Genomic DNA, 27,375 nt, shown 5'->3' on the forward strand with positions numbered 1-27,375 from the left:
GAGGGTGCATTTAACCTGGATTTCAGCCATGAAGAAAGCACTCCCAAGAGGTGGACAACTAAGGGGAGAAGGGTCGTAGGTAGCATAAGCTATTTTTTTTGGCAAAGGACTCTAGGCTGGAAGGAGAACTTTGAGAGTGGGGAGAGACGAGTCTGGAGGTAAGCAGGGTCCAGATTGTTGGAATCCAGGAGCAATGAAGAGGACTCAGGTAGGAAGTGATAAAATCGCATCTATACCTTAGAACATTTGGCTTATATGTGGAAGACTGACTAATAAAGGATCAAGACTGGGAGACGAGTTAGGGGATTATCACATTACCTAGATAAGAGGAAATGGTGGCATGAAACAGGATAAAGTAGAAGCCTGGTTACCAGTCTGAAGGACAGAATATTAGAATGGATGATTTCCAGAATTTTCCAATTGGCAATATTATTCATTCGTAGGAACGCAGCTTTTACTATTTGATGGAGTAGATGATATTTATAAAACTTCAAGTATGTTCTTTTTATTCATGGTGTTGCCTTTGGTTGTTGTTGTATAATATCCATTTTCTTATCTACCGTCCCATGGCATAGCCTCCTGCCAATCAGATGTGCTCTCTCTAGAATCTGAATTTTGTACAGAGACATTCTACCTCGGCTCCTAGACGGATTATTCTGCTGTAAATCTAGCCTCTAGAACTGCCTTTGTTCCAGCACAGTTTCTTAGTTACCTGTGTCTTCTCTGAGCTCTTGACAATCTTTCAGTGCATTCCCTTCTGCTCAAATTGGCTCTAGTAGGATGCCTGCTTGCAACCTTACTTGACACATCCAACATGAATCTGAAAGTTTCTTTCCTACAGGACATATTAAACACGAAATTCCAATTCACAGTTGTATGGGTAAGGTATAAACATTTAACAAAAGCAAATCCCTCTGTTAAATATTAAGGTTATTTCTAAGTAATGAGCGGGGAATTTCATTATATATGTTTTACAAGAGAGCAGAATGCTATAACGGAAAGAGCTTCAGCTTGGAAATGAGAAAGCCTGGGTTCACACCCTGGATTACAATCATTTTCTTGGGCAAATTACTAACCTTACAGACATTCAGCTTCCTCACAGGACTAACGGAATTTGTCTCACAGAACTATTTTGAAGATTGAATTAATACATGGAACATACTAAGAATACCTAACACCACTAAGGACCCAATAAATATTACATATGACTATCATACAAAACTAGTTTCTAAAATACGGATAAGAGAGGAAACACAGAATTCATAATGCAAATGAAATAGTTTATTGAAATAATTACTGAACAATGAGGTACTCAAGGTATGATTTAGACATTTTATAAATTAAATTACAAGTTGAATATTTAGAGAATTCAGACTCATAAGTTGTATTAGGGAGTTTAGTATCTCAATTTGGAAAATAAAGTAAAATTCCATAGTCACTGACATGCTTAATTCTTCAAGGAATCTTCTCAGCTGTAAAGACTTGAGATGCTTGTCTCCTGGCCTTGAAAAGGAATTTTAAAAAACTGTTAATTTTAAGCAAGAAGTCCATTATTTAGAATACATATTATTTATCTAACATAAAAAATAAAATCTGGAAATTTTTTCAAGATAATGAAAATTCCTTAAGAAAACTTACAACTTCAAACTTAGGTGATTAGGGATAAACATTTTTAAAGCCAGGCAAAAAAAGAAATTAAACAAAAATACCAGATGAAGACAAAACAGAAAGTAAAAAGGAAATGTCACTATTTTAAGGAATAAGGAGTCAAAAGTAAAAATGCAGGGCCCCTGGGTGGCTCAGTCGGTTAAATGTTCAACTTCAGCTCAGTTCATGATCTCATGGTCTGTGAGTTTGAGCCCCGTGTTGGGCTCTGTGCTGACAGCTCAGAGCCTGGAGCCTGCTTCAGATTCTGTGCCTCCCTCTCTCTGCCCCTCCCCGACTCACGTTCTGCCTCTCTCTCTTTCTCTCTCTCTCAAAAATAAATAAACATAAAAAAAAAACAACAACATATTTTTTAAGTAAAAATGCTGGCTCACAGAAAGAGACATGTATAAACAGATAAAGAAATTATCTCTAAACGTGTTCTATCTTCAGAACGTGAGTTACAAATCAAGGCTAATTTACCAAGCTAATTTAAAACAAAGTTAAGTCTAGAGTGCAAGGATTACACAATGGAAAACAAAGCATGCAGTGATGTAATTTAACCACAATGTATCAAAATATGAAAAGAATTGAGGAACATGGCTATTAAATAGATTTGTATGCATTACTGAACTGAAATGCATTAGAAGTTATTTTCTAACATACATGCTTTCACCTAAACAGTACTTGAACATCTACAACAGTTTGGAATTATTAGATACTCAAAATATGGTAGGAATGTATTAAGGTAATTATAAGACAGCTGCCAGGATAAAACAAAGTTTTGTGAAACTTGATTCCTCTCCTTGAGTAAGAGCTGCATGATTATTACAATATTATAATTAATTAAACTCCAAATATGAAGAACAAAACATAAAATTCAGTTACAAACATCTACATTTTGGAATATTTTAAAATACTAAATTTGTTCTGAAATTCCTACAATTAAAATCATAGTTCTCACTTAGGGAAAAGATGTTTTAAAATGAGCTATAAAAAAAAATAAAAACAAACATGAAATAAAAGTAAAGTCATTAATGTGCCCTTATTTAAAGGTGCAGGTTTCTACCTGGTGATATCCAGATCAATCAGTATATCAGTATTTGCTGACTTCCTAGAGTGTATAAAAGCACTGTAAAATTGACAGAATAACTAACTGTAAGACACAGTGATTAAAAAAAAAAAAAAAAAAGGAAGAAACAAAAACGTAGGTTTGAAAGCAACATGCAAAAACGTTTACTGATTTTTTTTTTTTTCAAAAATAGTATCCTATGTTTTCAACAATGAAAGTGAATTGTTCACACATAAGCTTAATTAGCAAACATGAAAATGATGAGACTTTGTATTCTCACAGAAGAAGCAATATAGGGCAGGACTCTGGATGTAAATGGACTGAATCGGAATCCTGCCTCCTGTTACTTAGCAGCTGCGTGACTTTAGAAGTATAACAACTTTTCTGAGCATAAACATCCTCATTTGTAAAATGGAAATAATAGTGCCTACTCTATAGAGCAATCATACAGCTATTAGTTAATATATGTGTAAAGTGCTTATGATGGTGCCCAGCATAAAATAAGCATTAGAAAGTGTTGCTTTTATTAAAATTACAGTTATATCATATTATCATTTCTTCTCTACCTGGCACTATTGCACATCGTCAGCCAAGTTCTAATTCTTTTCGGTTAAAGACACAGCTACTCTCCATGACTCACAAAAAAAAAAAAAAAAAAAAAAAAAAAAAAAAAAAAAAGGAATAGAGGAGCAGTAGCAAATGTACATTTTTAGTATTCTAATATTACTACTGTCTCAGTTTTCAAAACAAGAAAGTTAACAGCTAACTAAAGTGTTCAGCCAGGCTCCATGATAATATTTAACATCACCTATGCTTTCAAAAAAGTTATCTGTGTATTGATTATCAAGCACTTTTGTATTTTATAATGATTAAAATTAATCAAAATAAACTCTTAACTATAGAGAACAAACAGATGGTTACCAGAGGGGAAGTGGGTGGGATACATGATGGGGATTAAGAGTACACTCATCTTGATGGGCACTGAATAATGTATAGAATTGTTTTATCACTACATTGTACACCTGAAACTAATATAACACTGTATGTTTACTGGAATTAAGACAAACCCGGTATGTTTACTGGATTTAAGAAGTCAAAAATAAATAAGTAAATAAATAAAATTTGTTAATCTCTAACTTTTTGCAGCCAAATTTATGACAGGGTGAAAAAAATGAATGCAATTTTGGCATTTAAGTCACTGCAAAGAAACCTTTAAGATATCATAATTAAATGGAAGAACCTCTTAAAACAATCTTAGCCTTTATATCCCAAGTTGTGAGCCTGAAAAGATTGCTCTAGTTCTCTCATTTCAAGCAATTTCAGTCCTTCCTCCCATAATCCTGTTACTCTTCATAAATGCTCTTCTCTAGTCATCTCTTATCTCCTCAGAGGGAAACAAATCTATGTGGAGTATTCTAATAGGAACATTTTTTTTTTTTCTTTTAAGATTCTGGGAACTGTGCATTTTCTAGACTTGATATGCCACAACATAGCTTCAGTTTATACCAAGTGGAGGAGGGTTTTCAATCTCTAGAAATTCTTCTATAATGTACCAGTCAACACTTAACTTGTAAGGGATAAAGAGGCAACTGTACTGAAGTTGAATTCTAGAACTGTGTATTATCCAGTAAGTCCAAGTGCATAAAACAGAGCCTTAAGAATCACAAGAATCACATTTAATGAACAATAATTATATTAAGACCAATATACATTAGGTCTTCTTGGAATAAGTTAGGTTTCCTTAGACCATATATGTTGCCACTTTCATTACTTGTCTGACATTAACAATTACATATTATACAGTTAAATATTTTTATGAAGCTCTGAGTAAAGTATTGGAAAGTCATTAGGTAGGGCGCCTGGGTGGCTCAGTTGGTTAAGCATCTGACTTCGGCTCAGGTCATGATCTCACAGTTCGTGAGTTTGAGTCCCACATCAGGTGAGCACAAGCCCTGCTTCGGGTGAGGCCCATTTCTCTCTCCCTCTCTACCCCTTGTAGGATTCTCTCTGTCTCTCTATCTCTGTCTCTCTTTCTCTCTGTCCCTTGCTCACTTGTGCCCTCTCTCTCTCAAAAAAAAAAAATAAAAGTAAAAAAAGTCATTAGGTAGCATTTGAAATTTAAAGATGCCCACTCCAGAAATTAAATGATACAAAACCAATATATCTTTGCCAACTTAGTAATGCAGAATGAGATACAAAGGGATAACACTGATTTTAACTAAAAAATTTAAACTCCTGAAAGTTCAACTTGTTAAGCATCACATAATCAAATAATTGAGATACTTACAACTTTCTCCTCTGAAGAAAGAACACCCTCTACTGCCACTATCTGGTATTGCTTATGTTTTAAATTTCCTACAAATTTCCGAAGTTGCTTGAGATTGCTAGCCTCCATGTCTTGCTTTAATAGTTTTTGCATTTCTCGAGAAGGACATCCAGGATCAAATATTAGTAAACATAATGTTCGGTTTTTTCTCTCTTCAATTCCAACAACTGTTCGACTATGACCTATCAAAAAATAAAATAACAGCTATATATGTGTGTGTGTGTGTGTGTCATAACTATTTCTATATGTATAGACATAAGTTACTACATACACACACTATATTATATACTCTCTGTATGTAGTGTGTGCACACGTGTGTTTTGAATATAAATACTGCCAGTCCCTCTGACTGTAGGTGTTTGAGCTCTCTCACTCTGAAGACACAATAGTTTTAGTTCTATTTCCTAACCTTCAGTTTTGTCTTGTTCAACTTTTGTTTTCTAAAGGCTTCATTACAAAAAATTCTGTCTACTGTGCCATATATTTTAGTTTTTCTTTCCAAATCCCTTGATCCTTCTTATTCAAATGATCTCAGATGAAAGCATTTGAAAATTACCTACCATGGAACAAAACGTCTCATGATTCCAAGAGGTCAACAAAAATAAATTTATATACTAGAATTTCAATGGAGAGGGTTTGATCTTTATAGCTTATATTCCTAAATGATGAAATCCTCAACATTTACTTCTCCTATTACTATTGATTCAAATCACCCATTCAACAAAATTTACCAACTATCCATGTGCTAGGCACTATTCCAGGAAGTTAGCTTTACAGAAGCAAACAGAACATTCCTGCCTTTGTGGAGTTTATATCCTAAAATGAGGAAATATCCTATAAACAAGTTAAATAAGTAAGCATATATTGTGTTAGATACAAAAAAATAAAGAAGGGAAGAAACACAAAAAATACTAATGGTGAGGGTTTGAGATAACAAGATAGAATTTTAAATACAAGGTGATCAGGGAAGGACTCACTGAAGCGACAGAGGTGAAGACCTAAAAGAAGTAAGGGATAAATAAGAAAGGAAGAGTGAAACAGGTGGCCCAGAATATGCCAGGGATAGCACCCTTCATTACCCAGGAAGGTACTGTAATGATAATGTGGCTCTGAAAACCAGACTAAGGTCACAATACTCTCCCCCTCCCCATTATCATAATCTTAACCTGTCCTAAAGCAAAAGCCAATTAGTTGTCCTATAAAGGTATTATCTTATAAGTTACACTTACTATCTAGTGTTATACCAACCTTGATGCTGAAGATAGATAGGTGGCTTAGATGTACACACTACTTTTGGACTCCCTTCTCTCTCTGAAGAATAATAGTTCAATATCCATTCAAATAAACGAGGATGTGTACCCAAAGGGCCAGTTGACTTATGAAAATCAACAATGTGGCACCTATAAAAAATTGACAAAATGGATTATTTGGAGAATACTTTTTATTTTTTATTTTTTTAATTTTTATTATTATTTTTTTCAATATATGAAGTTTATTGTCAAATTGGTTTCCATACAACACCCAGTGCTCATCCCAAAAGGTGCCCTCCTCAATACCCATCACCCACCCTCCCCTCCCTCCCACCCCCATCAACCCTCAGTTTGTTCTCAGTTTTTTTTTTTTTAATTTTTTTTTTTTAACGTTTATTTATTTTTGAGACAGAGAGAGAACGAGCATGAATGGGGGAGGGTCAGAGAGAGGGAGACACAGAATCTGAAACAGGCTCCAGGCTCTGAGCTGTCAGCACAGAGCCCGACGCGGGGCTCGAACTCACGGACCGCGAGATCATGACCTGAGCCGAAGTCGGACGCTTAACCGACCGAGCCACCCAGGCGCCCCTGTTCTCAGTTTTTAAGAGTCTCTTATGCTTTGGCTCTCTTCCACTCTAACCTCTTTTTTTTTTTTTCTTTCCCCTCCCCCATGGGTTTCTGTTAAGTTTCTCAGGATCCACATAAGAGTGAAACCATATGGTATCTGTCTTTCTCTGTATGGCTTATTTCACTTAGCATAACACTGGAGAATATTTTTTAAAACATTTTCATCAATGGAGTTATCAAATACAAAAAAAAGTTTTAATTTAGAACTAATTTGATCTCATCAGTATTTTCCTAAGAAGAAAATGAATATAAATTTTATTGTCATTTTATGAATAATTATTTAAATAACTTCATAATAAGGTTGATGATTGATCTAAAAGTTACAAACCTTTTCTGACATAGAAATCTCCATGAATAGTAAATAAGGACCATATTTGGTTTTTAAAAGTCCTCTTCATATAACCTGAGACACAACTTTCATTCTAAAGTCTCTAAACCTGATGATCAATTAGAAGCTGACTTCTAATTTTAATTCTGCAATAGCCATTTACATGTGTCAAAAAGATCCTGAACATTTTTCCTGTTGGCTCTCACAAATTCCAATAATAGACAAGAAAATAATACCTGGAAAGATCTCAGAAAAACCCTGCATGTGCTCCCATCTGTACACCCACCCATCCCCTATTTGGCACTAGACCACAGTGGTATCCCTTCCACAAGAGAAAGTCAACCTTGAGTAAACAAAATTATTTTAACTAGAAGCACTGTTGACATTTCTCATCAATTATTTTCAAAAGGTCAGGTATAACCAAAAGCAATTACAAGCTTTACTGTCATTTTAAAGTATAGCACGGATACCCTGTCCTTGTCTTTCCTAACAATAAAATCTCCAAATACACCAAAACTATAATGGTTGCTATCTTTAGCCTTAGCAAGTTTTGTGTTGGCAACTTTCAACTGATTACTACTGAGTTTCAAATGCTGAAATGAATTTCTGGATAAACTGTTAAAAAGTAGGTACAGGGTTTTTGGGTTAGAAAATTGACCACATGTTTAGATTTAGAATTTGAATAGTGCCCTATAGAATATAACTCATAAACAGGAAAAGGAAGACATTTAAACAAGTAGTAAACAAATGCAGAGAAGGGCATCGAAAAGGCTTTACTCAAAGATTAAACTATTTCAGTCACCCAGAAAAAAGCTGGATATATCAGGTATTTTAGACAGAAATTTTCCTTTCCTTAAACCTGATTTAAAACTCAGTACATGACATATACATAACCTGAAAGTGTGAAAAGACTGGCAAGAAGAAAAAAAGAAAAATAAATAAATTTAGAGGGCATTAAAATCGTCCTTTTGATTTAAAAAATTCAAGAAAGTCATTATACGAAGTTTTCCTACTTAAAAGTTAAGAAATATTTTTTACTGCTGAATCTAATCAATTAATATGATAGAAATGATGTAAAGCAAACATAAAGGAAAACACAGAGCCATGAAGCTTAATGGCAAACGTTCCATTAAAGATGATCACAAGCATCTATCTCTGTTCCCTCTTGAAAGCCCAACAACATAATACTGAAAAAGTAAATGATCCAAACACCCAAAGACAAAGAAAATGGAGACAGACAAAACTGCCCTGCATTTTTGGAAAATGAAAAGCAGAAAAGAAAATATAAAAGTGAATGCAAAGAAATAGACAACTGTCTTAAAATTCCAGAGAGGCTAGAAGCTTAGAGGCACTAAGTATTAGGGAGAGTAGTAATACAGCTATAAATGTGAAATGAATTGAAAGTTTGCATAAAGAAGGCAAATCTCTCCTTAAACACCCCCTCCATCAATGCAGGAGCTCAAGGCAGAAGAGTGAGAACTCTTCTCTGAATGGCCTCTGAGAAAACATCCCTTCCTATATTGAAATTTGAGAGTTCCCCAACCAAACAGCAAGCTTCTACCTAATAGTCTGCTCATCAGCTAGCTCCATGCACTCCTACAGGACCTTTTTAGTGCCTCATTCCTCACCCTAGGAATGGACAACTAAGGATTTATAAAAGTTAGAAGAAAGCCCTCAAAATGCAAAAGACTAAAATAGACATGAAAACAAATTAACACAGAAGAAAGTACAAAATGCAAGGAATAGAAAGAAACAAAATGTTGGAAAAAAATTTTTGCAACATAAAAGACTATGATGCTATGAAATTACCATTAAAATTAAAAAACATGATTGCTAAGATACAAATTTGAATAAAATAGTTGGGAGATAAAGTTGAGTAAATCTAGATAGTAAAACAAAAACAAAGATGAAAAATGAAACTTAACCAATAAACTTAATATCGAGGTTCACTGGCCAACTAACAAAGTTCTAGAAAGAAGAATAAAAAAAATGGAGAGATCATAATTATCAAACAACAGTTAACCTGAGCTCTTAGTACATGCCAGTCACAGTTCTAAGGACTTTATGACCTCATTTAATATTACTACAACTCTATGAGGCAGTTATTTTTACATGTTTTTTTTCAATGGTGGCACAAGACTACAGACAAACTAAGTCATACAGCTAATAAGCAGGAAAACTAGAATCAATTGTAGGCAGTCAGACTCCACAAAGTCCAAGCTCTAAACCACTACACTGAGATCTTACAACTCATAATTCCAGATTCAGAAGGAAAAACAAATGCCCAATGCAAGGAATTGAAGTCTCACATTCACGGTGAAATTTCATAACAGCAGGGCTAAGAGATGATGCAAAAAAACTTTCAGAGAAAATAAGTAGGTTACACATAAAAGGAATGAAAATCAGATGACATCTTACCTTCTCAATAGTAATACTGACTGCTAGAAGTCACCAGGGTAAAAACTTAATTTGATCTGAAAATGACTTTGAATTTAGAAGAATATAGCCACCCAAACTATCATTTAAGTAATTAGGACTAGGCATCTTTCCTTAGGAACCTAATGAAAGATGTGTTTAAGCAGAAGAGTAATCCAAAAAAGATAAAGACATGGAATCCAGAAAAAAATCCAGACTCCACTTCAAGAAAACAATGAAGAAATGCTAGATGATTATAGCTTTCAAGGGGATCTAGGAGGCAAATAATCCAGACTAGAGCAAAGACAATAGAGGACTTCAAGGAGGAGGTGTTCAGGAATAGGAAAGCCGCAGATTACGTTAAGTGGAGTGTTTAGAAAAGCTTGAGACCATGATGCAGTCAATAGTAAAAGGGGAAAGAAAAGGCAATCCTTAATTCAAGTAAATTTTTTAAAAGCTTTTCAGGAAAGGAAATAAAATCAGCAATGAATAATATTAATACAGTCATGATGTAAACTCTGACTTTAACTTAATAAAAAAGTGAAATTTAACTAAATTACAAGGATTGAGGGTGAACACAGGTAGGACATGTCAGGGAAATGTAGCAGACATCTAAAACTGATAAACCAAAAAAAGAAAAAAAAAGGCCCTGAACGCATATTATTTGGAAACAATGGGAGTAACAGCTGCCTCTGAGAAATAGGACTTGAGAACAGAGAGGAACATGAGATAGGGACTGAACTGTTGGTTTTCAGTATAAGTGTTTCAGTGCCACTTAAATTTTATTTTTTAGCGGTCTCTTTGATAAACGAAAAAAACAACAACAAAGGAAACTTCCCAGAGATGGCAATAACCTTAACTTGGACTTTTAGGTACATACTTTACCCTTAGGGAGGTCAGAAGTGTATACACTTCACATGCTCCGATCCAGGCCTTTGTTCCCTGTAACCTGTTATTAAGTTGAGAGGCACCCTGAGGATCAAAACCTTCCTTCCATGCATCTTCAATCATAGACTGGATTTTTGGAATGCAAGGAATTGACATACCTAAAATTATACAAGCAAACATGTTACATGACAGTTACTAAAGTACTGAATCATACCATTTAGCTGTATGCCATATACTCCACAGGACCTACAACACACTTTTTAAAGACCATCATTCTTGACATTTTTATTACAACATTTTCTCTTTCTCCAACATGAATTCAGGTTTTTAATGTAAATATCCACTAAAATGCTTCCTCATTAAAGCTATGAATTGTGAATACGATTTATTAACTCATTCCATATTATATGTATAGTTGATCCTTGAACAATGCAGGGGCTGGGGCACTGACCCCCTGCACCGTCAAAAATCCACATGAAAGTTTTTGCTGGTCAAAAACTTCACTACGAATAACTTATTGTTGACTGGAAGCCTTATGAAGAAACATAAACCTAACAGTCAATTAACACATATTTTATATGTTATACATATTATATACAGTATTCTTACAATAAATTAAACTATAGAAAAGAAAATCATAAGGAAAAAAAAGAAAAGCATAAGGAAAATACATTTACAATACTGCACTGTAAACAATTCTGTATAAGTGCACCTATGCGGTTCAAACTCATGTTTTTCAAGGGTCAACTGTATGTTATCATATCAGCTGACAGGTTCAGAGTCTTGTATTTCACATACCTTTCAAGCAATCATCATAAGCATCATTTCGCAGTAATGATGAAAGTAGCATTTGGAAATTTCTGTAACCACAACCCCAACCTTTGTCACCAAAAGAAGAATGAAAGTGATCCACCTCTGTAGAAAGCCACACACGCCTCACCTCTGTGGCAGCATTCTGATAGTATCTATAAAGTGCTTCAATAATTCCTAAAATAGAAAAGAGATTTAGAAGATTTAGAAGCATAAGCTAACATTTTCTATGGCTGTCTCATATATTTCTAGTTATCAGTCTCTCCCTCAGGGGTCCCTTCTAAATCCTGTCAATTCCATTTTATGTTTTTACTGTTACAACCTTAGTTCATGTCTTTCTTATTACTATGATACAAGTTTCCTAACACTAGCACACTACTAATTACATTGAATTGAAATTGTTCGCACCTTTCATTTCTGCACCTACCAGGCCGAGCACATAAAAGCATACTATTGAATGAATGATATTATTATCTATTATTATACATACTGCTAGATGTTACTCTCAGTCCTAATCAATTTGCTCCCAATTTAGAAACTTCAATAACTTGCTATTATCTATAGAATGGTTATAATCCATGGTATATGAAGTCCCACAGCAAGCTATCTTCTGACTTACCTTTTTTCAAACCATTCTTGACATAATTCTGGCTGTGGCCTAACCGAACACATTAAACGTTTTGCCCATGGAATTTCCATTCAATTATAATATCTGATAAGCACTTTTTATATACCTAGCACTACGCTAAGTGCTAAAATTACAAAAGATATATATAATAATGTTCCTTGAAATCTCGTGGACTCAGACTATTATAGTAAGTGCTACAATATAGGTAAACAAGATGTTAGGACAGGGTATATCAGACTCTGTCCCTTCCCTCCATGCAATCCTGTAATACCAAAATACCCTATAGGGTATTTTGGAACCCTACAGACACTCCAAAGATCAAATGCTCATGTCTTTATAGACCCCTTTCCTGATTCCAAAACCCAAACACAAAGGTCCTCTTTCTCTGAACCCTCACCACATTTATTTGCTGTGCCTCCTACGCATTAGGTATATTCTGTCATGGCAGAACACTACAGTTTTTTGTGTATACTATATTTACAGATTCTGTGAAGCTTATGGGCAGGAAGGTCTTAATTGGGTAGCTGGTACTTTCTCCTACAGTATGTGGCACGAAAAAGGCAATCACTGGATTCTTTTCATTTGAATTGAGGGTATCCTATGGGAAAATGGGTTTTGTCCTTAACAAGATGAGAGTCGATAAATCAAAACAATTAAATGAACCAAGTGTTGTAGTTGTGCCTAGCATACGAAAGATAGAAATATATGTAAACCATTTCCAAGGAACTTTAAAAGATAAGACTTAGAATCAAGAAAAGGAACAATTAAAATGCTATATAATTGATTATTAAATGTTACAGCATGTTACATTAAATGTTACAGCATCGATAAGGAGATATTTTTAAGTGATTAATTCATCATAAAAATAGAAGTACAGAAATTTAAAAAATGGTTTATTTTAAAATAATTATTTGAACAGTCTCACCTAAAAGTAGATAAACTATGGCTTACAAAAATTAAGCAAAATTCAAATAATTCTTATTATTACTTCGTTGACATATGAAATATTAAAATAATGGTTTGGATGTTTAGAACTCACCAGAAGTTTTTGTTTTTCCATCATCAATACCAATAGCTAGTGATTCCATCATATCAGCTTTTCTTCTATGAAATTCAGATGGATGCATTCTTCCCCTATTGACTTCTATCTCCATATTACGTAGTTGCTGTTGTTTGTATCCTCCAGAATTATCTAAACCATATTGTCTCTATCAAACATAAAAATGAATCACTTAATTTTTATGCCTCTTTACCTCAGTGAGGATGGAAACGTACTACAATTTTATTTGGAAATGCATTTTGAAACATTCTGGTTTATAGACTTTTATACAAATCAACTTAAAGATTTTTATTAAAGATAAATAACACACACACACACATCCCTGAGTTAATGACAGCCTTTCTCTATAAACCACCACCATAGTGAGAGATTTGCTTTCCTTGTAGTAGGGAAAGTAGTGAATCCTGTCTTCCTACTAAACATACTGAAAAAGGCAGATGAGTTCTGAATATAGCACTGATTTATTGAAGAAAATTTGTCAGTATTTGTTATTTGATTCTGAGGCTAGCTTATGAAGGCTTACTTAATCCATACTTCATTCAGGCAATGATTCTACATAGTAAATTAATTGGGTTTTTTTGCATACTGGATAGAGAATCTCAAATGTATAACACAGCCTCTATGGAAAAAGTTTTGAAATCTAAACAACTTGCACAGTTACATAGCAAACTCCCTTAAATACTGGAAACCTTGTGTATTGATAATGTTGAAAATTATGTAAGGTAAAAAAAACTTAGGAAACACCAACTTATTTTCCTCCTCTGAATCCTAGTGGGAAAATGTTTTGCAAATAAATGAATCACCAAGGAGAAAAATAGCCTAAATCAGATATTCGAAAGCGAGAATTGCACAGTCCTATGTGAGGTATCTGAGAAGACAAACTCAGAAGTCAAGTAAATCTGAGAAAATTATGATTATGTACAATGCACATTAGAATATGAAAGGTTCTGAGAAATCTTGAAGTATACAAACCTGTTGAACTGAATACTTTCAAACCTATTCAATCATAAATCCTTTTTATTTATACATAATCCTATCAGCACATGGAAAAAGAACATTTAGAAACTCTGAGCATTATTAGCACAGATAACACCATAGTCCACAGCAATTAGGATTGAAAAAAGTAGAAACATCTATTAAAAATGTAAACGCATTCGGGGAACCTGGCTGGCTCAGCAGAGCATACAACTCTTGATCTCAGGTTGAGTTCAAGCCCCGCTCTGAGCATGAAGACTACTTAAAAAAAATAAATAAATAAAAAATACATATACATATATATATAGCTGCTGCCAGTTTAGTTCAGCAGATACCACCATCAACCTAAGATAAAGCCTCAAATATCATCACAAACGCATTTTCCATTAAAAATTGCTCTTTTTGAGTGCCTGAATTGCAATCGTTAAGAGTAACACTCAGATGGGAGAGTAAATTGATTAGCACTGAGCTTCAGAAAGAGTAATGTTTAAGAATCTGTACAAACAGTTAAATTCTGAGTCTCAGTTCCCTAATTTGCCCTATCAATTCACATGAGTTTGAATCCAGGCTTTAACCATTTAATACAGCCTGAACCTGAAGAAGTTAAGCTATGTAAGCACTCTTTGAATCCATTTCTTCATCTGTCACTTATGGAGTTGTAAAGATTTTGAGATACTACATATGAAGTGCTTACCTCAATACATGACCAGAGTAAGTACTTACAAATGGTGGCTGTTATGAATTATAAAATGTATATGTAAAAAAAAAAAATACTTTGGGGGGCGCCTGGGTGGCTTAGTCAGTTAAGCATCCGACTCTTGATTTCAGCTCAGGTCATGATCTCACTCTTTGTGGGATCAAGCCCTGTGTCTAGCTCTGTGCTGCCAGTGCAAAGCCTACTTGGGATTCTCTCTCCCCTTCTCTCTGCCCCTCCCCTGCTTGTGCTCTCTTGCTCTCTCAAAATAAATAAATATTTACAAAAAATATTTTGTATATAAACACGGACAAAAATAATAGGCTGCAGTCTTGACAGACTGTTTGAAAAGAACTCCACCAAAGCAAAATATTACATTGTTATTTAATCTTTGTACCTGCAGCTTCTGAAATTCTCCCATTTCTTGTTGTGATTCTTCAGATCTCCTCTTTCTGTCTTCTTCTTGTTGAAGCTGATGAGCCAATTCTAGATCTCTAGAACACTGGACTCTATCTATGCCTATTAGATATTTTTAATGTTTAGAATAAAGTAACTTCTGAATATAAATCTTACTTATTATATGTTAATTCATATTTTAAAAATAAGGCCATACCTTTCATTATCCACTATAGGCTTACAGAATAATCTATGTACCCGTACAAAGTCTATCATAAACAAAATAAGAATTAGTGGACATTCAGCTTCAGAGAGTTATTTTCCCACTGTAGTTAGGAGAGAACTACCAGAATGGAGGACTGTTCCATCTTTGTTCCAATAATTTTCATTTGGGGATTAGGCTGAGTGAGCAAGGAAATGTTGCCCATGAAACTCACTGACTGGAATTAGGAACAATAATAATGGACACTAAAGACCCCTGAATTAACAGGAGATAACAATGTAACTTAAGAAACTAAAACCCAATAGAATACAATTGGTTGCTCTTAGGGTCTTATTTCAGTGGAACTCTGAAACTCAAATAGAATCTTTCCACTTGTAATGTACCACAATGATTACTTAATCAATGCCACTATTTAAAAAGATAGGAGGCAGAGAAAAAATTGTAGAGTCACGAACAAAACTAATAAGCAATAATATAAGAAACTAGGCAAATCGGAAATGAACCTGAAAAACGTCATATAGTTCATATATACTTTTTAAATTTTATGTGCCATTTGACAGCTTCCTAGTTCATTAAGCCTTTCATGAAGCCTTAACTTCACCAAACACATTTTTTAAATTATACCATATATCACTGTTTTCTCAATATTGGTGTTCTGGGGCAAAACTCTGGGGTACACACCACGAGTTTAGTTGTTGGTTACAATTCATCCCATACAACTTTTCTGTGAAACAACTTCTAAAAAGCTGAAGCTACATTACTTTTTTTCTCTATATCACTACTCCAAAAATTAGATGTATCGTAGGAAGTAGAAATTAAACCATGAGATTCTTATTTTGAAATATATCAACATACCTTGTCCAAAGCTGCTTTCTTCCAAATGTAAGTCAACATGTTCCTGGAGAATATGGTAATTTGTACAGATGAGCCCACACATAGGACAGTCATACAGTGGTTGATCATGGTCTGTTTTAGAGATATAGTTCAGTTGGTTTTATTTTTAAAACTTTTAGATTTTTCACCCTAAGTCAAAGAATGTCCACTGCCCACTAACCTTATTAAATAAATCAAAGATCTTTGTAGTTGGATTTAAAGCTATTTTCTACTTCTAGGGTCAAAATGGAAGACTGAACAAAAGCACAAATCTCTCTTACCACGATAATAAAAGAAAAAGTTAATAATAAACATTCAGATCTATAGTAAAGCAAGAAAAGAAAAGTATAAAGGAAAATCAAAATGGTAAGTAGGGGCCATTTTAGGAACTAAATTCTCAGTACCCTCTCCCCAAACTAAGTGGTGAGATGTGAAATTAAGCATAGAGCATTCAGCATAAAGCTTGGAATTGGGATCATAGCCTGTTTGGGAGCAGAAGATCAAAGAGCTGCATTTATCAAGCAGTACTGCAAGCAGAGAGGTGCAGCTTGCCCAGGACAGAGGCAGTACCTCCCCAAGGCCAAGACCTTATGTCAGTCACGGAAGAGGAACCCATAGTGAAAGGACTGAGCTAAGCAGCCATGCATGTAAGGCCTGGTCTGGAAGTGGAATAATAGTATTTAGAAAGTTGCTGAGACTGCTATGAAGCTGTTTATTTCCACAAAGTAGATGTGACTCGTCTCATTTTAGCTGGATCAGCTGACTTTAAAACTGAACTAAGTCAATCTGATATGTCTGGTCAGAGGCTGCAATCAAAAGATTTAAAATTAGTTGATATATCCCATGGTGGTGAAATGAAAAACAAGCTATTGAGTTATCTACTGATGTTCTTTCCAATGAAATTCATTCAAAAAGAGAAATTAATTCAATACTTGGGTGAAATCAGCCAAGAACAGACAAGTACTATTTTGGAGCCAAAGATACACTAAAGGTTTTGGAAGTGGGAGCTGTAAAGATTCTAACAGTTTATGAAAATCTGGATATAATGAGAAATATTCCTCATTGTCAAGGCACAGAAGAGGAGAAAATTCTCTAACTGCAGAATAAGATGATAAATCTCATTTCACTGACAGGACAGGTACATGAGCTGATTAAGAACATGTCCCTGCTGGAATGGTTTGCTCACAACTATAAAAAATTTGGAGCTACACTGGAAATTGTGATAAGAAAGATCCCAGTCTGTGAACGGATTTGGTGGAATTGGAAGAATCTTGCAATACTGAGCTGAGTTCCACAGAACACAAAGGAGGACACGATGAATTTTTTTACCTTGATAACTAATAGGTAGTTGACATGAGTCCCACAAAATGTGCCTCACCCTGCAGCATCCAACCCAAGAAGCATACCCCTGCTGGAATCCAAGCAGATCCCTGCCTTAAAATTGGACCATTTTCAGAACTTAATCCAGGAGCATCAGATACTGAAAAGAAAACCAAAACAAAACCAGATCCAACCCTACACTTGGTTTTGCCATGGTGCCAACATTGCAACCTACAACTAAGTTCCTAAATGCTACTTTGGACTAATTTAGAAAGAAACCCAGTTTTTACTTTACTTGATGATGAATTGGTTGCTCTTGAATTTTCTGGAAAAAAAATTTTTTTAACCTTCATACACATAAGCAAACATGATTTAAGTGCTATAAATCTTCAAAAGTTAATAAAAGTGACATAAAAAAAAGAAATGCTAGAGATCAAACACTTGGGCTCATTAGTAGGCTGAACATGGCTGAGGAAAGAATCTCTGTGTGTGAGGATATGACAAGAAATATTTCCTAAAATGAAATGAGAAACATAAAATTTCCCAAAATGTAAAGAGAAAAAGATAAAAAAAAAAAAACCTAAAAAACAAAAAAAACCCTCAATATCCTGCATATCCAAAAACTGTGGGAGAACTGCAAAAGGTGTAACATACACAAAATAGGAACACCAGGAGAGAAAGAAAGGAACAAAAGTATTATTTAAAGCAATGATGACTGAGAACATCCCCAAATTAATGTCTGACATCAAATTATAGATCTTGGAAGCTCAAAAAACACCAAGCATAGTAAATGCCAAAACAACTACATCTAGGCATATCATATTCAAACTTCAGAAAGTCAAAGATAAAAAGTCTCGAAAGAAGCCAGAGGAAAAAAAACACCCTACTTATAGAGAAACAAATATGAAAATTACATACGACTTCTCAGAAGCCATTCAACTAATAAAAGACAGAAGTGAAATATTTAAATTTTCCAGAAAAAAAAAAAAAAACTCTACCAACCTAAAATTCTATATCCTTCAAAATAATCTGTCAAAAGTGAAGGAAAAATAAAGAATTTCTCAGACAAAAAAAAATTGAGAGAAATTATTGCCAGTAGACCTGCCTTGCAAAAAATGTTAAAAGAAGTTATTCAGAGAGAAGGAAAATGATATTAGTCATAAACATGGATCTCCATAAAGGAAGAGCATCAGAAAAGACATAGGTGAAGGTATAAAAAAACTTTGATTTTTCTCATTAATTGATGTAAGATTGACTTAAGTTTATTCAAAATAAAAATAGCAACAATGCATTCAATTATTTGTGTGTGTATACATATATATATGTATGTATACATATGTGTGCTTATATTTATGTGAAATAAATGACAACGATGGCACAAAGGACAAGGGAAGGAATTAGGAATATTTTATTAATATAAGGTCCTTGTACTCATACAGTGATACAGTGTTACCTAAAATTAGACTTAGATTAGTTCTTAATAAAACTGCAAACTCTAGGCCAAGCACTAAAAAAAGTAAAAACAAGGATAACTGATATGCTAAGAAAGGAGAGCATTAATTGAGCAAGTGACATCTCTTGCCTGTTACCAGGAGTAGAAGTCCAAACACTGCATCTTGACACCAAAATCACCAAGGAAAACATGCAGTCAAGCACTGGAGAGAATATTTAACTCATAGTGAACATAGAGAAACACACAGAGAAGAGAAAGAATAAGATCACCTTCAGTATTAGACATTAGTCTGCAATGGCCCATGGGTCTCTTCCAGCAGCCATCACAGGGCAACTGGTCTGTACACACTGCTCTTGTGTCACAGAATGAAGGACAGAGGACAGATCTAGTAGAATGAAGGAGACAGGATAGATCTAGCAGGTGCCATATGACACACATGCTTAAGCAAAACAAAGGAGTATACTTGTTGCCTGAAACAGGGAAAGATATTTCCAAACACAGGCTGTGAGGACTCTTACCTCTTGATAAGGAAGTATTCTGGGCCCAAGGTTCATTCTTATGTGGCCAAGTAGGGGCAGAAAGACTGCATGCATGAAGTGTCTTTCCCAACAGAGATAAAATGAAATCATATGAAATGCTCAATTAAACCACAAAAGACAGAAAAAAAGTAGAAAACAAAAGAAGCAAAGAACAAGGGCAAAAAATAGAATACAGTAAAAAATATGGTAGATATATTAATTCCACTGTAGGAATAATCACTTTAAACATCACTGGTCTAAACATACCCATTAAAAGACAGACTGTCAGGGTGGAATAAAGTACAAAATCTACCTGTATTTTGCCTATATGAAATTCACTTTAAATATAAATACACTTACAGATTAAAACTGAAAGAAAGGAGAAAGATGCAGCATGCTAACACTAATCAAAAACAAATACAAACAAAGTACCAGGAGTAGCTCTATTGATTTCAGAGAGGGCAGATTTCAGAACAAGGAATATTATCCAGGATAAGGGGGGGCACTACATAATGACAGAGGGTTCAATACTCCAAGCAGACATAATAATCCTTAATGTGTATGTGCCTAACAACAGAGTGTCAAAATACATGAGGCAAGGGGCACCTAGGTGTCTCAGGTGGTTAAGCGTCAGACTTCAGCTCAGGCCATGATCTCACGGTTTGTGAGTTTAAGCCCCGCATCAGGCTCTGTGCTGACAGCTCAGACCTGGAGCCTGCGTTGGATTCTGTGTCTCCTTCTCTCTCTGCCCCTCCTCCACTGGCACTCCATCTCTCTTTCTCAAAGATAAACATTAAAAAAACTACATGAGGCAAAAATTAACAGAACTGCAAGAAGAAACAGATGGATTCGCTATTATACAGTTAGAAAATTTTTAACACTCCTCTTTTAGAAGTAGACAAATCCAGCGGGAGGAAATAAGTAAGGATATACAGTAATTGAACTCAACTGTACCATCAATCAACTGGATATAATAGACACCTCTACACAAGTTCATCCAACAACAGCAGAATATACTTTCTGCTCAAGCTTGTATAAAACATTCACTAAGAAGGCGCCTGGGTGGCTCAGTCAGTTGGGCATCCAACTTCAGCTCAGGTCATGATCTCACAGTCTGTGAGTTTGAGCCCCGCGTCGGGCTCTGTGCTGACTGCTCAGAGCCTGGAGCCTGCTTCAGATTCTGTGTCTCCCTCTCTCTCTGCCCCTCCCCTGCTCATGCTCTATCTCTCTCTGTCTCAAAAATAAATAAAAACATTAAAAAAAATTTTTTTAAATAAATAAAACATTCACTAAGACCACATTCTAGGCCACAAAACAGAATCTAGGCCATTACATCTTAAGAAATTTAAAGAATTAAAATGATACAATATCTTCTCTCAAACTACAATGGAAATAAACAAAAAGTAACTAACATAAAGAGCTGAAAAATCCCCAAATACTTGGAAATTAAACACACACCTAAATAATGTATCAAAGAAATCCCAAGGGAAATTTTAAAATTTTGAACTAAATGAAATTTAAAGGGTGCATGGGTGGCTCAGTTGGTTAAGTGTCCAACTTCAGTTCAGATCATGATTTCGCAGTTTGTGGGCTCAATCCCCGCATTGGGCTCTGCTGACCATGCAAAGCCTGCTTGGGATTCTCTCTCTCCCTGTCTCTCTGCCCCTCCCCACTTGTTTGTTCTCTCTCTTTCTCTCTCTCTCTCTCTCTCTCTCTCTCCCTTCCTCCCTGCTCTCTCAAAGTACATAAATAAACCTAAAAAAAAAAATGTAGTCTTTAAAAAAAAATAAATGAAAGTGAAAGTACAACTTAAAATGTGTGCAATGCAGCAAAAGCAATGCGTAGAAGGAAACTTAGAACAATGAACACATGTATCAGAAAAGAAGATAAAGCATCTAAGTTTCCACTTCAGAAAACTATAAAAAGAACAAATCAAACCCAAGATAAGCAGAAGAAATAATGAAGAAAAAAAATTAGAGCAGAAATCAATGAAAGAGAAAACAGAGAAAACCAATGAAACCAAAAGGCCTCTAGTCAAGCTAAGAAAAAAGAGAACACAAATTGTTAACTCTGAAATAAAAAGGGGGCATCACTACATGTGCCATGTACATTTAAAAGAGAATAAAGTTATAATATGAACTATGACATAAATTTGTAAACTAGATGAAATGGACCAAGACACGATCAGGAAAATTAAAAAAAAAAAAAAAAAAAAAAGAAACCCTTAGGTAAAAACCTAACGAAATACACAGGGTATACATGAAAAAAAATACAAAATTCTGATGAAAGAAATCAAAGAACAACTAAGGTGAGAGATATTTCTTCTTCAAAATAGGAAGACTCAATATTGCCATAATGTCTATTTTTCCCAACTTTATCTATAGATTCTATGCAATTCCAATAAAAATCCCAGCAAGTTATTTTATGGATATCAAAAAACTGATTCTAAAATGTATATGAAGAGGCAAAAGATTCAGAATAACCAATACAAACAATATTGAAAAAGAACAAAGTCAAACGACTGGCACTACCTGACTTTAAGACTTACTATAAAGTTATAATATCAAGATACTGTGGTACTGAAAAAAGAACAAATAGATCAATGGAACAGAGCAGAGAGCCCAGAAATAGACTAATAGCCCAGTCAACTAATCTTTGACAAAGAAGCAAAGGCAAAACTATGAAGCAAAGAAAATCTTTTCAGCAAATGGTGCTGCAACATGGGGACATCAAAATGCAAAGAAAATGAATCTAGAGTCAGACCTTACATCCTTTGAAAAAATTAACTTGAAAATGGATCATAGACCTAAACATAAAATGCAAAACCATGACATCCCTAGAAGGTAACAGGAGAAAACTTAAATGACTTAGGGTATGGCAGTAACAACACCAAAGGCAAAATGAAGGTATAACATAATTGATAAGGTAGACTTCATTAAAAAAAATTTCTACTCTGCAAAAAACAATGTCAAAGAGAATAGGAAGTGAAGCCACAGAATGGGAGAAAATATTTGCAAAAGATACATGTAATAAAGATCTGTTATCCAAAATATACAAAGAACCCTTAAAAATCAGCAATAAGAAAACAAAATATAAGATTAAAATGTGGGCCAAAGACCTTCACAGATACTTCACCAAAGAAGATATACAGATGGTAATTAAGCATTTGAAAAGATACCCATGTTATATTAATGAGCAGCACTTAAAATTAAATTGAGATACCACAACACAAATATCAGAATGGCCACAATCTGGAATACTGACAATACCAAATGCTGATGAGGATGTGGAGCAACAGGAACTCTCATTCACAGCTGGTGGCAATGCAAAATGGTGTTGCCACTCTTTCAGAGTTTGGCAGTTTCTTGTTAAAATTAAACACACTATTATTATACAATCTAGTAATCACATTCCTTAGTATTTACCCAAAGGAATTGAAAATTTCTGTCCATACAAAAACCTGCACCTGGATGTTTATAGCAGCTTTATTTCTAACTGCCAAAACTTGGAAACAACCAAGACGTTCCTTGGTAGGTGAATGGATAAATATACTGTGGTACATTCAGACAATGCAATATTATTCATCCCTAAAAAAAAAAAAAAAAAAAAGAGCTGTCAAGCCATGAAAAGATGTAGAGAAAACTGAAATGCACATTACTAAGTAAAAGAAACCAACCTAAAAAAGCTATATACTGTATGATTCCAATGACATTCTGAAAAAAGGCAAAAATATGGAGATAGTAAAAAGATCAGTGATTGCCAGGAGTAGCTTGGGAGTAGGGGAGGAATGAGTAGGTGAAGCACATAAGATTTTTGGGGAAGTGAAACTACTCTGCATGATAACTAAAATGGTATTTGTTATTACACATTTGTCAAAACTTGTAGAATATATAACACCAAGAGTGAATTATATAGACCTTCCATTAAGGTTTGGAATGGAAACTGTCGACTTAATGGACACTGTCGACTTTGGGTGATAATGATGGGTCATTGTAAGTTCACCGATTATAACACATGTACCACCTGATACAGATATTGATAGTGAAACAGGATGTAAGCATACGGGGACAGTGAGTATATGGGTATTCTCTGTACTTTTTACTTAATTTTGTTGTAAACCTGAAATGGTTTTAAAAAATAACACTTAATGGGGCGCCTGGGTGGCGCAGTCGGTTAAGCGTCCGACTTCAGCCAGGTCACGATCTCGCGGTCCGTGAGTTCGAGCCCCGCGTCAGGCTCTGGGCTGATGGCTCGGAGCCTGGAGCCTGTTTCCGATTCTGTGTCTCCCTCTCTCTCTGCCCCTCCCCCGTTCATGCTCTGTCTCTCTCTGTCCCAAAAATAAATAAAAAAACGTTGAAAAAGAAAATTTAAAAAAAAAAAATAAAAAATAACACTTATTAATTAAAAAAAAAATGAATCTAAATACTCTCCTTACTCCTTTTAAAATATTAACTCAAATGAAACACAGACTTGAGTGTAAAATTCAAAACTATAAAACTTCTAGAAGATAGGAAAGGTGACTTTAGGTTTGGTGATGAGTTTTTAGAAACAACATCCAAAGCACAATCCATGAAAGAAGAAATCAAGGAAGTTGCACTTCATTAAAAGTGAAAATTTCTGCTCTGGGAAAGACATTGTTAAGAGAATGAGAAGACAAATTCCAGGCTGGGAAAAAATATTTGTGAAACACATATCTGATCAAGCACTTGTATCCAAAATAAATTATTCTTAAAACTCAACAGTAAGGAAAAAGAGAAGATTCTCAATGTACTGTATGCATCAGCAACAAAGCCTCCAAATACATGAAATAAAACCTGATAGAGCTGAAAGAAAAAATAGACAACTACACAATTATAATTGTGAACCACAACAGCCCACTTTCAAAAACTGGTAGAACTACTAGATACGAAATCAGCAAGGATACAGAAGATCTGAATACAAACAAAATGATCTAAGTGACAAATTTAGAACATTCAACCCAACAAAAGCAGAATATACTTTTCTTTCCCAAGTGTCCATGGAACATGTACCAAGACAGATCATATACAGTATCTTGGGAGATAAAAGAAGCTTCAACACATTTAAAAGAGCTAAAATCACAGAGTGCATTCTCTGATCTAAAAGAGTCAAACTCAGAACCACAGGAAATCAGAGCCCAAGCCAGTTCAGATGCCACTGAGCTAGAAGTAAGTAAAAGAATGCCCCCTGGAAAATGACTGAGTGTATTTCTCCTCAGAAAGGTTTTAAAACTACTCTCAATGTAGTTGAAACACTTATTATCTGAATCAAAATTCTTTTCCATAATAGTATTTTTTATATTGCAATAATAGCAAATGAATAATACTATAAACTGAATTTCAAAACACATTGGCAATAATTAGATTTACAAGCCAACTTTTAGGATACCACATATTAAACCAGGACTACTGTTACTTATTACATAATATTAACATCTTACCTTCTGATGGAGTGTCTAAAAGATTAGCATGTTTTGTTTTCACATGATTTTCCATATCTTGACTACAATCTTCTATTCTTCCACAGAAGGGACATTCTGGAGGACTATACGTTGTTTCATAAATTGATCCTTTTATTTTGGATAGGTCACACTCTTTTTCCTTACTTTTGAGGAACTTTCTAGCTTCAGTTAAGTTCTCTGAATAAAAGGCTTTCTGTTTTAAAGTACCATCATTAGGCAGGCTTTGAGCCGAAATTTTTGGATGATTAGATGCACAAGCTGAATGGACACTAGAATTAACTTCCATTCTACATTGTAAAGTGTTGTCCTTCCTGTTATCTGAAGTTCTATACTGTATTGTATTGATCCTGGCAAAGCTTCTTTCGAGTTCATTCTGCTCAAAATGAGCAGTTTCAATATGAAAACACATTTCATCATAATTCATGCCTGACAACTTGCAAAATGGACATATAACTTCATTTTCCATGTGAACAATTAGAAGGTGAGCCTTCATGTCTGGTTCTGAGGTTACTGTTTCACCACAAATATCACAAGAAAGCATAGTACATCAGGGAGCTAGAAAAAAAAATATAATACTATGTTAAGTTTGAAAATAAGACTGAAGAAAAAGAAATGCACTTTATAAAATGATTTGGAACACATTTTTAACAAGTATTTACTTAAAACTGGATTGTTTAGATGAAGATATCTTCAGTGAACTTAATTGTTCCTCAAATATACAAACTTATTTACAAATCTGAACCAAAATTTCACTACTATATTTCAAGTTTATGGTTTCAATAAAACAAATTTATTTTTGAATAAAAAATTCAAAAATTTGAATTTTAATAATTCAAATTAAAATACATAATATTTAAAGTATTTAATAATTTTTTTAACGTTTATTTATTATTGAGAGACAGAGAGACACAGAGCGTGAGTAGGGGAGGGGCAGAGAGAGGGGGAGACACAGAATTCGAAGCAGGCTCCAGGCTCTGAGCTGTCAGCACAGAGCCTGATGTAGGGCTCGAACTCACAAACTGTGAGATCATGACCTGAGCCAAAGTCAGACACTTAACCGACTGAGCCACCCAGGCACCCCAATATTTAAAGTATTTCAAAAAACATGTCTGGTCTGAGATAAAGGAAAAAAAAATGTTTATAAAATTGTCCAAGTAAGATAACTCAGTTAAGGGAAAACTAAAAACAAAAAACAAAAACCTTATCAACTGAAGTATCTAAATACAGAAACTTAAAGTTGTTAACAATGGGGAGGATAAATAAACACATCTTAACCCAGTAGTTAACAGTTAAAAAGCTTTAGGGTATATCAAAGTAATTTAAGTACATTATCATCATTCTATCTGGAGGAAACCCTGGCTCAGATAGGTCACCACAGCCAGAAAATGGTTAGGCAAACCTTTTGAGAGGCTGTCCTCTCAACTCAAAGTTGACCATGGTAGAAAAGAGCACCAATTCCAGAGCCAAGAGACCTGGATTACAATTTCAGGTTTCAAAATTTTAGGTAAAACATCTCATCTCTTTGAGGTTCAATCTGTAAAATGAACTGTACTAACTGGCAGTCTTTTTAAGGTTTTATGGACTAATAAAATACTGGATGCCGACGAAATGTGATTTTGTTAGAATTTTTAAAAAGCCATCACTGCTACAACCTTTGTCCAGCTAAGGATTATTTAAAAACAAGCAGGAAAAGAAAAATAAGGAAATTCCCATCACTTAAATAAATTTAGTTTCATAAGAACTCCCTACATGGTCCTTAATTTTCTTATTCCCCTTAAGACAAGTGAAAATAGTCTTCGATTTTAGAACGAAATTCTCCCAAACCACCAGCTGAACCAACGTCATGCCTAGACTTTCTTCTTTTCCCGGGGCTGGGGCACGGCTAGACTCAGAGGGATACGCCTGAACTCCCAAACAGTGTGATCAGAACAAGTGGGTGAGAGATGTAAGGAGGCTGGTGACAGATGCCAGGGTAGGTAGGTGGTAAGAGAAGCCGTAAGGGCCGAATGCCGCAAGGCCAAGTGTGCCCAAAAGTCGGCGCCAACGTCCAGGAACCAGAAGCAGAGCAGGCACTGAGTGGGTTAAAGTTTAGGCCGGGGGAATAAGGGATGGGACCTTTAGTTCCTACCGGCCCGAAGATCCGGCCGCGGCCACACTGTCCTATGCTTGGCTTCCTCTTCGGGTCCGCAGTTGACTCCTTCTGGCTCTCGGGCAGAAAAGGGCACGCGCAGCGTCGATTACCTTTACCGGCCTGAAAGACTGAGGCAGGCTCTCCCTATATCCAGAAGTTCACAGTTAACCAAGAAAAAAAAACCTGACGACTCCAAAATACTTTCGCTTCCACACATTCAAAAAAGCTCTTCCTCTGTCCCCGGGAAGGAAAAGGCTCCCAGCAT

General features: G+C 35.0%; 2 protein-coding genes and 1 pseudogene across 5 annotated transcripts in view; 2 read left to right on the forward strand and 1 right to left on the reverse strand.

Annotated features, from left to right (window-relative positions):
* The window catches only part of RSPH4A (radial spoke head component 4A), a 35,397-nt gene extending 16,572 nt beyond the window's left edge, over window positions 1-18,825 (forward strand). The window contains exon 7 of the mRNA XM_058735060.1: window positions 16,449-18,825. The gene's annotated coding sequence lies outside the window, so the exon portion shown is untranslated. The remainder of the gene's footprint in view (window positions 1-16,448) is intronic.
* Window positions 1,260-27,375, reverse strand: ZUP1 (zinc finger containing ubiquitin peptidase 1). 4 transcript variants are annotated; one of them, XM_058735066.1, is made up of 11 exons: window positions 27,108-27,375; window positions 24,959-25,534; window positions 19,501-19,578; window positions 16,192-16,302; window positions 15,115-15,236; window positions 13,028-13,196; window positions 11,349-11,537; window positions 10,543-10,708; window positions 6,291-6,442; window positions 5,004-5,224; window positions 1,260-1,503 (listed from the first exon to the last, which is right to left on the reverse strand). In XM_058735066.1, the coding sequence occupies exons 2-11, from the start codon at window positions 25,518-25,520 to the stop codon at window positions 1,456-1,458; spliced, it is 1,818 nt and encodes a 605-aa protein (XP_058591049.1). In that variant the 5' UTR covers window positions 25,521-25,534; window positions 27,108-27,375; the 3' UTR covers window positions 1,260-1,455. The 4 variants fall into 4 exon arrangements, with proteins under 4 accessions (XP_058591049.1, XP_058591045.1, XP_058591047.1 ...); XM_058735062.1 differs by lacking the exon at window positions 19,501-19,578 and having other exon boundaries at window positions 27,108-27,374; XM_058735064.1 differs by lacking the exons at window positions 5,004-5,224; window positions 19,501-19,578 and having other exon boundaries at window positions 27,108-27,374.
* Window positions 16,851-18,825, forward strand: LOC131514848 (eukaryotic peptide chain release factor subunit 1-like; annotated as a pseudogene).

The sequence above is a fragment of the Neofelis nebulosa genome, chromosome 6 (genome assembly GCF_028018385.1).
Source record: "Neofelis nebulosa isolate mNeoNeb1 chromosome 6, mNeoNeb1.pri, whole genome shotgun sequence".
Classification (NCBI taxonomy): domain Eukaryota; kingdom Metazoa; phylum Chordata; class Mammalia; order Carnivora; family Felidae; genus Neofelis; species Neofelis nebulosa.

Bases quoted from the DNA above. Each gene is read 5' to 3' on its own strand.
- ZUP1 (XM_058735066.1), bottom strand. From the start codon at position 25,520: ATGCTTTCTTGTGATATTTGTGGTGAAACAGTAACCTCAGAACCAGAC. The intron at 10,709-11,348 runs GTATGTGAAATA...GTATAATTTTAG, and splicing joins TTATGATGATTGCTTGAAAG to GTATGTCAATTCCTTGCATT. The intron at 1,504-5,003 runs GTAAGTATCTCA...TTCCTTTTCAAG, and splicing joins TTTCTTCAGAGGAGAAAGTT to GCCAGGAGACAAGCATCTCA.